The 12,260-nt window shown below is 36.6% G+C and overlaps 1 protein-coding gene across 2 annotated transcripts in view; it reads left to right on the top strand.

Annotated features, from left to right (window-relative positions):
- PDCD6IP (programmed cell death 6 interacting protein) overlaps positions 1-12,260 on the top strand; it is a 57,756-nt gene that overhangs the window by 2,324 nt on the left and 43,172 nt on the right. For both annotated transcript variants that reach the window (XM_045520144.2, XM_010959664.3), the window contains exons 2-3: positions 9,514-9,568; positions 11,135-11,204. In XM_045520144.2, coding sequence (XP_045376100.2) covers positions 9,514-9,568; positions 11,135-11,204 — 125 coding nt within the window. The remainder of the gene's footprint in view (positions 1-9,513; positions 9,569-11,134; positions 11,205-12,260) is intronic.

Raw genomic sequence — 12,260 nt, 5'->3', positions numbered from 1 at the left:
CATATTTTTAACTTAATAAACTTTTAAATAAAATTTTTGAAAAAGAGGGTTTAAGCTAATTCCTGAAGAATAGAGGCTAGCTTGATAAGTACTGCTACACAGCTCCACATACGGTCGGGTAATGGACTTGCCTTTTTATTACTAACTATAGTATTAAAACTATATTTATGTGTTATAATATTGAGTGAATGTCATCCTTTATCAAGTGACTTTAACTACAAATTGATTAGAAGAGCCTTGGTAAATAGTGAGCATTAAACTAAGGTGTGATCAGCTGGAAACCCCGCTGGTTTTTGGGGGGCGGGGATAAGCTCTAGATATCAGCTTCCATGTCTTTTGTGGTGATTAGTGTTTTCAGAGAGAAAGCTCCTAGTCTCCTTCCATGAAAAAGCCTAGTTGTCAGCTTTCTGAAATTTGATCAGGGGGAGTGGAGGTTGTCGATTTCAGCAATCATGTATGCATTTTTTTATATTATCTATTTTAGTTTTATGTCATCTGTGTTACTGTATTAGGGTTGGATTCAGCTGTGTATGGTAGATTTCAAATTATCAGTTAAATTAATGATTTTACTCCTGTGTAAAAAGTTGGTAGATGGGTAGTTCTGATGGCCCAAGAATGGTATTGTGGTTCTGTGATGTTCATCAGGCTCAGGCTCCTTCCAGTGATCTGCTCTGTAAAACCTAGAGTCCTTGTTCTCAGGGTCCAGATAACAGTCATACCCAAGTTTTAGACAGGAAGATGGAGGAAGGGAAAAAGGAGGCAGGGTACTTAGCTTCCAGGATGTTTCCTGCAAACTGCCCTGCAGCACCCTGCTCATTTGTTATTGGCCATTATGTATGTCCACATCTCATAGAACAGTAGGATAGGTAAAGGGATTTTTATTAAGGGCAGTCATATATCCAGCTAAAATCTGCTTTTCTACTAGGAAGGAAGGAGATAATGATGTAGGTGATTAGCATTCCCAACAATAGGCTCCCAGTCCCCTTCTTCCCTGCTGAGCTGTGTGTGATATTGCTGACATTTTCCTGAGAGTAAACCTACCCTCCTCATGGAGGATCTGGAAGCCCAGAGGTTTCTTTCAAAGATTTTCAACCATACCTCTTTCCCAGACTCACACTTAATTCTTGTCTTCGAGAGTGATACCTCTTTTCTTCAGAATTCAGATCCTGTCCAGCTTCTCTGCATCGTTTGGCTCCCTTCTCTCTAGGCAGTTAGAGTTTGTTTTCTCTGCTTCATTCATTCACTTTTCACCTTTTAGAAAATTCCATGAAACTTCTTGTGTGCTCTTGTGTTCTTTCCCGTTCTCTTTGTCCTTGTGCGTTTACATCTTTTTAATTTTTTATTCCCTTTTTTGTGGAATTTTGGGGGAGAGTAGAGTAGGTTGTTTATTTAGATCTCTTTGTTTAGCTGGAATAGGATATTTACATGTTCATTTCTACAGTGGTTGTATCAGTTTACAGGTAATAGTGAAGTTTTTTTTCCTTCACATCCTTGGGAATACTCACTGATTAATAATTGAAAGTGATTGCTTTTTGCTAAACTGATGGATGAGAGATGGTACCCGGTTTTAGTTTGCATTGCCTTGATTTCTCAGAGGTCAAGCATCTTCGGTTTACTGGCCACTTAGTTTCTTTTTCTGTGAATTGCCTGTTCTTTTTCTTTGCCCATTTTCTATGTTGATTGTTTTTTTTCCTTTACTGATTTTTAAGAGTTATGTATATTTTCTGGCTATTTATCTTTTTTCCATTATGTGTATTGCAAATATCATCTTCAGATCTGTTTCTTGTCTCATCATTATGTATGTGGTATCTTTTGTCACACAGAGGTCCTTGCAAAATGTTTTATTCTCCTCATAATCTGTAGTTACAGTTTTTTCCTTATTCCTGACTTTGTGCATGTATTATGTATGATTTTGTCCCCTGATAGATTTGCTGAAAGCCACCTTTTTCCTTTTTTAAAACCAAATCTATTTTTTGTTTGTTTGTTTGTTTTCTGCTTTCTCATTTACTTTTCTTTTTCGTTTTATCTTTTCAATTGAGTGATTAGCTTTGCATTTTTTTTTACAATACATTTATTTTAAGACTGTATGTTTTTTCTAAGTCTGCTTTTGGTTGCATCCCACTGGTTTTGATATGTAGTATTCTCACTGACATTTTCTAATAGTTTGTAATTTTAGTATTGTTTTAGCTCAAGAGTTTTTAATGTAGATTTTGTAAAGTTTCTAAATAGATTTGTCTTATCACTTTTTTGGGGGTTAGCATCTAGTTTGTTGCATTATGGTTGTACCTTTTTCATTTATGAAATAAAGTTGATGGGACTAGTCTCAATTTCTGAATTTTTTTCCAAGTACTGGTGTTTTATAGATCAGGGAAGAAAATGCTGTTCCATTTTACTTCACAGCTTTTGCTTACATTCTGATTGTTGAAGATACTGAAATAATATTAACCCTAGTGACGTTGCTGCTGTTAATCAAATAGTGTGGTGACTATAAAGATACATTAATACTTGACCCTTGGTCTCAAAGAGTGTCTGTAGTTAGCAGACCTTAATTTGGCTCAGGAATTTTGTTCTGCTTAGGTGAATAAACATGAAAATTTAAAGGAAGATTTAAAATCCTTGCTTTTCTGTATTCTGACTTTTCTAAGGTTTAATAAATAAAATAGCTTATCAGGGCTATCTTCATTCTTTGTAACCCGAGAGAGAATCCTCTCTCAGAAAATTCTGCATACGGGTTTAAGCTACACAACTGATTAACTTTGTGGCAGGATTAGACTAAGATCTTGACCTCTTGCCTCCCTAACTATTTACTTTCTACTACACTCTGCTGTAGCAGTGCTTTATTAATGATTCTTCATGCGATAAACTGAGCAAAGAAGGAAGTGTGAAAATAAGGTTCAGGGAACAGCTATTAACTCTGACCATTATATGGCCCCACTCTTTGGATTCTCTTGTTTCTCTCTCAGGTTGATAGGCAGGATTGCTCAGCCCTAAATACTGAATGGCGCTGGATGGGTTATGTGAATTTGCATGGCAGTATCACTTTGTCTTAAGTGGATTGGTTGTTCTCATCTCTACACCTTTCTCCCTAAAAACACATTTTTTAAAAACTAGAATTTCTAGCGGAAATTTGTCCTTTTCTTATTTTTGGTATATTTAAAGAAATATATTCATTTTGTTTTCCTTTTCATGAGATTTTTAAGAGTTGAGTTTTAGATATCTGCTCTAAAGTGATTGAGTTTTATGAAATACTGGAGAAAGTATAAAACACTTCTGAATAGTTGCAAAGTACTCTGTAGTTACCATTTGTCCACAATGTGCGATGTGTCCAGGTACTGTTTTAAGCATTTAGTTTATATTTTATCCTTTGTTCCTCGTGCTTAAATTAAGTGAGGTTGCCCTCAATTTAAGAAGGGTTTAGAGAGGTTGGGAAACTTGCATATAGTCAAACAGCTAAGAGTTGGTGGAGTTTAAATCAAACGCAGAGCTGTCTGACTTGGAAGCCTGAGGTCTGCCCACTATGGCATCACACCTTTTAAGAATGTTTAAGATTTTTTTTTTCCCCTACCAAAATAGCATGTTAATTTTATTTGGAAATTAGGGTTTTATAGTTGATAAAGATTTTATTTTAAAAATAAGTGAAAATTTAAACGGTACAAGTTCTTTGCAGTATTATTTCTGACTGTGTGTGTGTGTGTTTGTTTTCCTTTCTACTCTAGTATAGCATACTGGCTTTCCATCTTCCCACTAGTGGACAACTTGCAGCCTAGGTCTACTTTGGGAGAGGTATATCCTGAGCTAGAGTCTGCTGATATAGTAAAGCATATTTCAGTGATAGAGAGAGGGGTGTGGTAGAGTCTCTTGTTCTGTTCGGTTCCCTCTCTAGAGAACTTTGATACCTGAGATCCAGGCTGAACTATATATGTGGGGTTGGATATGGTGGAATTACATCGAAGGAGTAGCTCATTGTATGTGGTACTGTAGGAGCAGCATTTTGCCTGCAGTTAGCAATGGTTGCTTTCTTTTGAAAATCATTAGTTGGTCTCTCTGTTGACGTTTACTCCATATTATGGAGTCAGATTTCCAATGGCTGCCATTCCATAGTACTTACACTTGAAGTTACATGACCTGTCCTGAGACAGCTATTTTACTTTGAGGGTTCCATCACATAGCTTCTAGTCTTTTAAATATAGGGTATAAATGAACTGTTTCCCCAATAAAACTCAGGTTTTGAGAGTTGACTCTAAAAGCTTTGGAGTGAAAAGGATAGGTATAAAAACTTCAGTGCATTCTGTTTAGTCTTTCTTTTTTTCCTGATCCATTTGCAGAGCAAGTAGCTTTATCTCCTACTACTTCCTTCTTTGCTCTGTTTAAGCAGAAGTTAGCAGACTAAGGCCTGCCCAGCTGCTTGTTTTTGTGTGGTCCATGGGCACCACTGGCGGTTGGCACTGTGAACCTTGGAGACCTAGCTGGGGTGTTTCCCTCTGCCCCATCCTGCCCTTTATTCCAGTGTCTTCCTCCCAGGCCTGTGGCCATGCCTCTCTGCTGCCCAGAGCTTGCTCTGGTGCCACCTACATGTTGGGTTTCTGCTTGCAATGGCTTAGCAGTGAATGGTGGAGTCTCAAACTGGGAATTGATGACACAGCAAATTGCCTTGTCTCCTGCCATCTGTGCCAGTTGCCAAAGTTGAGATGGCTGGATTCTGGGAGGAGAGGAAGGCATGCCAGAATCCGTGTGTCGCTGGAGCAGAGATGAAACGGACTGTATTGGCCACTGCCCACCTCCCTCCCCTGGACTTCTCGCCACCAGACTGGGTACTCTTCCTTCAGAGTCTCCAGCTAATGGCAGTTAGACAACTGTGTACCTAGTGTTTTCACCATCTGAGATGGTCCAACCCAGATAAAAATGGTACAGGGCAGGGCAAGAGTTTTCTCTCTGGTTATATAAGTACCTGCATATTATCCTTGATTTAACCTTTTGCTTGGCAAAGCCTAGAGTAGCCCTTTTCAGAAAAAGTATGCCAATCCCTGCTCTGTGGCCACATCAACTTCCTTGCTGTGATGTGCATGCCCTTAGGCACACTGTGGCCTCAGGCCCTTGGTACTTGCTATTCTCACCTATGGGCATGTTCTTTGGTAGCTCCTGTTCATTCCCAAAATAGAGAATCTTAGGTTTTACTTTTTGGAGATAAGAAAAAAAGTTGTTTTTTAGACACTGCATTTTACTGATTCATTTGTTTGGAGCTAGCAGTGAAACGGAAGGAACAGACCCACTTCATACTTTCATGGAGTTTAGAATCCTTTGAGAGAAAAGGCATTAAACGTAATCCCACAAATAAATATATTACCAGTTGTGGTAAGTTCTCTGAAGGAAAAATGCAAAGGCCTGAGAGGTTGTGAAGAGGGGAACTAATTTAAACAAGAAGTTAGATCGACTGCGCGTCACTTCTGCCACCACTGGGGATTCTCCCTTGACTGGATCTCTGCAGTGGCTTCCTGACTCACCTCTGCTTCTGTGCTTGCACACCTGCAAGTCAGTTTTCCACACAGCAGCCAGGGCAGGGCAACTCTGAAAATAGATTGGCTTGTGTTACTCTTGTCCAGATCTGCTGATGGTTCCTTCTCTTACTCTGTATGGTAGGAGCCAAAAGTCCTACAAGTTGCACTCAAGGCATCATTATTTCTTGATTTCATCTCCTGCTGTTTCCTCCTGTGCCCGCTTTGTGGTCACATGCCTCTTTATCGTGGCAGGGGTACTGTCAGGCGTACTCTTGGCTCTTGCTCTTCCCTTGACTCGTAATGCTTTTCTCTCATATCTCATCACCTCTTCATGTCTTCTCTACTATTGATGTGTTAAGATTTTTTATTTTTTTCTTCTGTGTAGTCAAATGACCATGTTATTAAAAAAAAAACTAGTCTTCTCACCTCACCCCATACACATACCTTATCCCTCTCACCTCTTTATTTTTCTGCATAGCACTTAGCACTGTCTGCTATACTAAATTTTTACTCATTTTTCTTGTTTTGTATCCCCTTCTAAAAGTAAACTCTACAAGGGCACAAAGTTTTAAAAGTTTATATATTGCTGAATTCCTATGTTCTAGAACTGCTTGGTGCATAGTAAATTCTTAGTATATCTTTGTTGAATGCATGAATGAATGAGGATAAGAGAAATGGGAACTTGTGATAAGAAAGTTTCCAAGTACAAGGAAAAAAATGTGCGAAGGCCCCGAGCCAGGAGAGAGCATGGAATTTTAGTGACTAGAATGTGTCGTGAATATTCTGAGATCAGGCTGGAGAGTTGAATGATGGCCAGGTAGTGCCAGACCTTGTCTAAATTTTGGATGTAGTTTAAAGTGTAATGGGAATCCATTAAAGGGTTTGAGCACTTAATACTTCAGAGTTCTTTTTCTAAATGTGAGAATACTCTACTACGTAACCACAGTACAATTTTCAAGATCAGGAAATTGACATTGATTGAATATTACCATTTACTCTGTAGCGCTCATTCAAATTTTGCTAATTCCCCCAATAATGTTTAGAGGTCCGGGAGCTAATCGCAGATTCTGTGTTGCATTTAATTGCCGTTTTAGTCTTCTTCAGTCTGGAATAGTTCCTCAGTTTTTCCTTGTCTTTCATGACCTTGGCATTTTATAAGAATACAGGCTAGTTACTTTGTAGAGTGTCTCTCAATAAAGTTTTCCCTCATATTTTCTTGTGAATATGCATTTGGGGGCTGTAGTACCACCAGAGTGATGCTGTGTTTTTTTTAGTGCATATCAGGAAAAACACGAGGTTGATTTGTCCCATTGCTGGTAATGTTTAACTTTTATCACTTTGTTGAGATGATGTCTCCTAGGTTTCTTGACCTCACAGTTAATAAATAAGTTGTACTAATTAGTAAGTATTTTGTGTGGAGGTACTTTGAGATTTTGTAATAATCCTGTTTCTGTCAAACTTTTATGTTTTAGTTTCCATTAGTGATTTTACCTGAATTAGATATTATATTATGAAAGGTGCCAAATGGTGACTTTTTAACTTCATTATTTCTTCTAGATTTATTATTTGTCATTGTACTGTAGGGTAGAGCTTTCCCTATTCCTCTATTTTGTTTACTTTAGAATTTTCCTCAGTGGGTTATGATTTGCTATTTATTTAAATTGTTCTAAACTTGGCTCATGGGAGCTGCTTAAAGCTAGTTCTTGTGTTCTTTTGATGTGTCCTCATATTTTGAGTATATCCTTAACATTCTGGCATAGCTGGATGCTTTAGGCTTGACTCTTGAATTTTCAGCCTCAGCCATGGAGCCAACCATTCTCTCAGAAGCACTGGCTTCCTTTAATGCAGAGCACTATTTATCTGGGCTCCAAGTGTGCTTACTGCTACTGAGGTATTATTGCTTCTAGGACTTATAAGCATATACATTTAGGAGATAGACACACACATTCATATTTATACCTCCTTTTATATCTACATTATGCTATATTAAAAGATGAATTCACACTGATACCTCCAATTCTGACCCAAAGCCATAGCATTTCTTCTAGCTTCCTACCTTCCCGTGTTGGTAGCTCCTTTCTCTGCTAGTTAGAAAGCTGACTCCCATTAGCTTCAGTGTGTTTACTTAATTGCTCAGTTGTTCTTTGTAACCAAACTCATTGCCACGCCAGCCAAAAACTTGATCTCTGACATGTTGGTCCCACCCCTCCGGAAAACCTGACCTCAGAAATAACAATTGCAAAGAGCCCTGGTGATAGGGTTGAGGGGAGGGGCAGGGAGATAATAAGGGAAGGAAAAAACATTGGAGGCCTGTGAAGAAAGCTTGGCCTTGAACCACCCACACCCCTGCCCCCTCAATCGCTTTGCTAGCTCAAAGGTCAGCCTGATAGGGGAAGACATCCTCGTGTTTGATGGTCTCTCTGGCTGCTGTGTGGAGGACAGAAAATGAAGAAAATGAGAAAGGAGGAAAGGAGACTGGGAGGTTGGCTAGGAAACAGTCTACTTTAAAGGGAGAGTGGAATCTTTGATGAACTGCGTGGCAGTGGTGGAGACGGGCAGGTGCAGGAGCGGACGTACCCAAGTCATATTTGAAAGTTGGTAAACCTGTTTTTGATCAGTAGTTTACCAGAGGTGTTAATCTGCCTAACTGGATATAAACAGTTACCTTAATAAGAAATAGTATTTTAAGAAACACATTGTTTTCCTAGGCAGATGTTAGTTTGCTTTTAGCCAGTAATAGTAATAAATATTTTTCTTTAGTGTTACATTTTTGTTGACAGTGTTTTCATTGCATGCATTTTAGCTACTGGTTTACCCATTAAAATATTATATTAATAAACCTTAAAATGGCTTATTGAAATTTGATTTGTGGGCCACTCAAAGTAAGCATGCGTAATTTTGGTATATTCTTAAACTAATCCTTTGTTTTTCTTTTGGTGGTGGTGGGGGTAATTAGGTTTATTTATTTATTTATTTATTTTTAAAGAAGTTACTGGGGATAGAACCCAGGACCTCCTGCATGCTAAGCATGAGTTCTGTCACTTGAGATACTCCCTCCCCACATTAAATCGGTTCTATTTGCATAAATCTATGTGATCTTTAATTTAGCTCTGGTAATTTTACATTTTGACCTCTTTTTATATTTAATCTATCAATTAATTATTTTTTTACAGTTTTTTCTTCCTGTTTTATTGAGATAAAATTAACATACAACACTGTATAAGTTTAAGATGTACAGCATCATGATTTGACATGCATACATCATGAAATGATTATCACAGTAACTGTGGTGAGCATCCATCATCTCATATAGATACAAAATCAAAGAAATAGAAAAGTTTTTTTTCTTGTGATGGAGCCCTTAGGATTTACTCTCTTAACCACTCTTCTTTCATATATAAGATACAACAGTGTTAATTATGTTTATTGTGTTGTACATGACATCCCTGGTACTTACCTATCTTATGACTGGATGTTTGTACCTTTTGACTGCTGTGATTAAATTCCCCCTCCCCCAAACCCCCCCTTATCTGGTGACTGCAAATCTGATCTCTTTTTCTGTTTGTTTTTGGAGTAGAATTGACCTATAGCACTATGTCAGTTTCTGTCAAACAGCATAGTGATTCGATATTTCTATACATTTCAAAATAATCACAGTAAGTCTAGATGCCATCCATTGCCATACAAAGATACTGCATAATTATTGACTACATTCCAAACTCATGACTCGTTTATTTTGCAGCTGGAAGTTGGTACCTCTTAATCTTCTATACAATAGGGAAAAGACAACCTTTTCAGTATATAGTGTTGGGAAAACTGGACTACTTTCTCACACCATGCACAAAAACAAATTCAAAATTGATTAAAGACTTAAATGTAAGATTTGAAATCATAAAACTTCTAGAAGAAAATATAGGCAGTATGCTGCTTTACATGGGTCTTAGTAATATTTTTTTGATATGTCTCCTCAGGGAAGGGAGACAAAAAGAAAAATAAACAAATTTGCTCTGTTTTTTAGATATTATGACCAGATCTGTTCCATTGAACTCAAATTTCCATTTTCTGAAAACCAGGTAAGTCTTTAATTTGTTTTAAAGGTATATGATAATGGTGAATCACCCATTTCCTCCTGCCTGTGGTATTTTACTAAAATAAATGGTGCCTCTTCACTGTCATTAAGTTTTTATGAGACTTTTAAAATACAAATTAGAAACTTGTAAAGCCCATCTGATATGAATCTATATCCTTTTGAAGAGTCTCCTGGAAATTCTGTTCATGTCATTCCTCAGTCACTTCGTGGCTCATGCAGGGTGTTGGATTGCACTTTTTAATCGATAGAATCTGTAGACTAATATAATCTCTGGTGTCCTTTCCTTTGGTTTTTACAGAATAAAATAGGAAACTGTGATTCAGGAAGTATTAGTCTAGCTTGTGTGCTTTAAAAATTATTTGCACAAGTTATATTTGCATATAAATTTGCAAATGTTCTTATGATTAGATATTGCACTATAAGGATGTCAATTTTACTTTCTCTTAAAGGCTAGATATTGAAAAGGCTAATGATTTCTTACAGTTTTATTTGGGAGAGTTGCTAAAAGTTTTTAATTTGTGTGACATTTCTAAATTTTACTTTATAAAAAATACTTTAAACATTCTGGTACTAAAATTTTTACAGATCAAATAATATGGTGAGATTTCCTTTAAAATACTCCAGGAAAAAGAGTGTGTGTTGGAAGTGGGGTTGGGAAGTGAGGTTAGATGAACCAAGAAGGGCAGAAGGCTGAAACTGGTGATGGGTATGTGTGAGTTCCTTGTGTTTTTTCCTCTAGTTTGGGTGTGTATTTTTTTTTCTTTCTGTCTTTTATTTTTTATTTTTATTTTTTTCCTTTTTCAATTTTATTATTTAGAATTACTACAGTTTGAAAGTTTGGGTGTGTATTGAAAATTTCTCTAATTCAGAGTTTAAAGGTTTGTAATAATTGTGGTATATAAATAAAAGAGGCTAAGATCTTTTTAATCTTCACATGTGGACTATTTTAGAAGAGTGAAATTCAGTTTTTTAATTAAGTAAACTTTACTCATGTATAACATACATACAGAAAAGTGAACATGTCGTGTGTGTAGCTTGAATCTTCACAAAGTGAATTTATATGTATAGCCACCACCCAAATCAAGAAATAAAATATCATCTCATCCTGCCTTCCAAAGGTAGACGTTCTCCTACTTTTGCCATCATGGAATAGTTTTTAATTTTATCTTCTAGGAAATCTGTAGCACTTACTTTGTTGCCTTTACTTCTTTTGGCTTATTTGACAGTCATTTACTAAGTACTTGTACTGTTTAAGCCACTGTGTAATTGTAAAGATGAGTAAGGTTGTGTTTTCTGAAGAAGACAATATAGGTGCATTTACTGAGGCAGAATGACTATTTGAAATAGCCTACTGCCAGTTTTTTACTTTTAAAAGAGAAAATTTTATGGTCCACAAAAAGGAGAAGGAGTTGATTGATTAGAGAAGATACTGTTTTAGACAGGTTGAAGCTTTTGCCTTTTCTACATTGTGGATTTTTATTCGAAAGAGACGTATTTGATGAGGTCCAGGAAGGTAACATAATTTTCTCTTTTTTCTCTTTTTATCAAGATCTGTTTGACATTTACTTGGAAGGATGCTTTTGATAAAGGTTCGCTTTTTGGAGGATCTGTAAAATTGGGTATGTAATTTTTAAATAAAAATGATAGGAAACTTGGTCTAAATACTTTGTATTGTTGTTTTAGGTTTTTAAAATTGCTCTCCTGACTCTTTGTAAATAATAAAAAATTTGTTTTTTTTTTTTAACTTCAACTTTTAATGCAATTTCCAAATATTTGTAGAGAGCCTACGCCTTGCCAGGCACTGTCCTAGTTTTAAAAATGAATAAGATAGTTGTACTCAGTCTGGTTGGGAAGACAGTTGATCCTTCTAAAATACAGCAGGGAGTACGGTAGTCTTTGAACAAACTTATGGGAGCATAGATGAGGAAGTAGTTAATTCTGCCTGTTGAAAGCAAACAATGTTTGAGTGAGGCTTTGAAGGATGAATTTGGTTTTTCCAGATATAAAATAGTATTACAGGTAGAACATTATAACCAAAGGTCAGAAGAGTAAAGGCATTTTTGCTCTACCAGCTCAGCAAGTTAACCTTTCTGTGCATTAATTTTCTCATCTGTGAAGTGGGTAACAGTACTGTGAGGTACTGTCTATTTCATTGGGTTCTTGTGTGGATTAAATGAGTGAATACAAGTCAAGTCCTTAGAACAAGGCTCAGTAAATATTAGTGGCAATGAATGATGTTAACATGTTACGTATAACTATATATGATATAATGTGTTTGCATTATAGAATATATACTGCATAATATTACATAACAATGTCATATAGTAAAAGTTACTATATGTAATACATATTAATATTGTTTAAGCTTGAAACGGTGGGTATATTGGGGATTAGGGAGGGTGAAGACATTGGAGAGTAGATGGTGACAAGTTGGAAATATACTGTGAATTTGTGTTCTTCCCTCTTATGTGTTAATAACTACTATATATTGAGTGCTTATTCCACCTGGGCACTGTGAAAGGACTTTATACACACTATCGTACTAAATTCCCTTATAGCCTAATGAAAGGCACTGTTATTACCAGTTGTACAAACTGGTTTAGAAAGAATAAGTGACTTTCTAAGATCATACAGCAAAGACTAATGAAGCTGGATATGACTCCAGGAAGCCTAAT

This window comes from Camelus bactrianus, chromosome 17, assembly GCF_048773025.1.
Source record: "Camelus bactrianus isolate YW-2024 breed Bactrian camel chromosome 17, ASM4877302v1, whole genome shotgun sequence".
Lineage (NCBI taxonomy): Eukaryota > Metazoa > Chordata > Mammalia > Artiodactyla > Camelidae > Camelus > Camelus bactrianus.
Note: the sequence above shows the minus strand (reverse complement) of the source record. Positions and strands in the feature narration are given on the sequence as shown.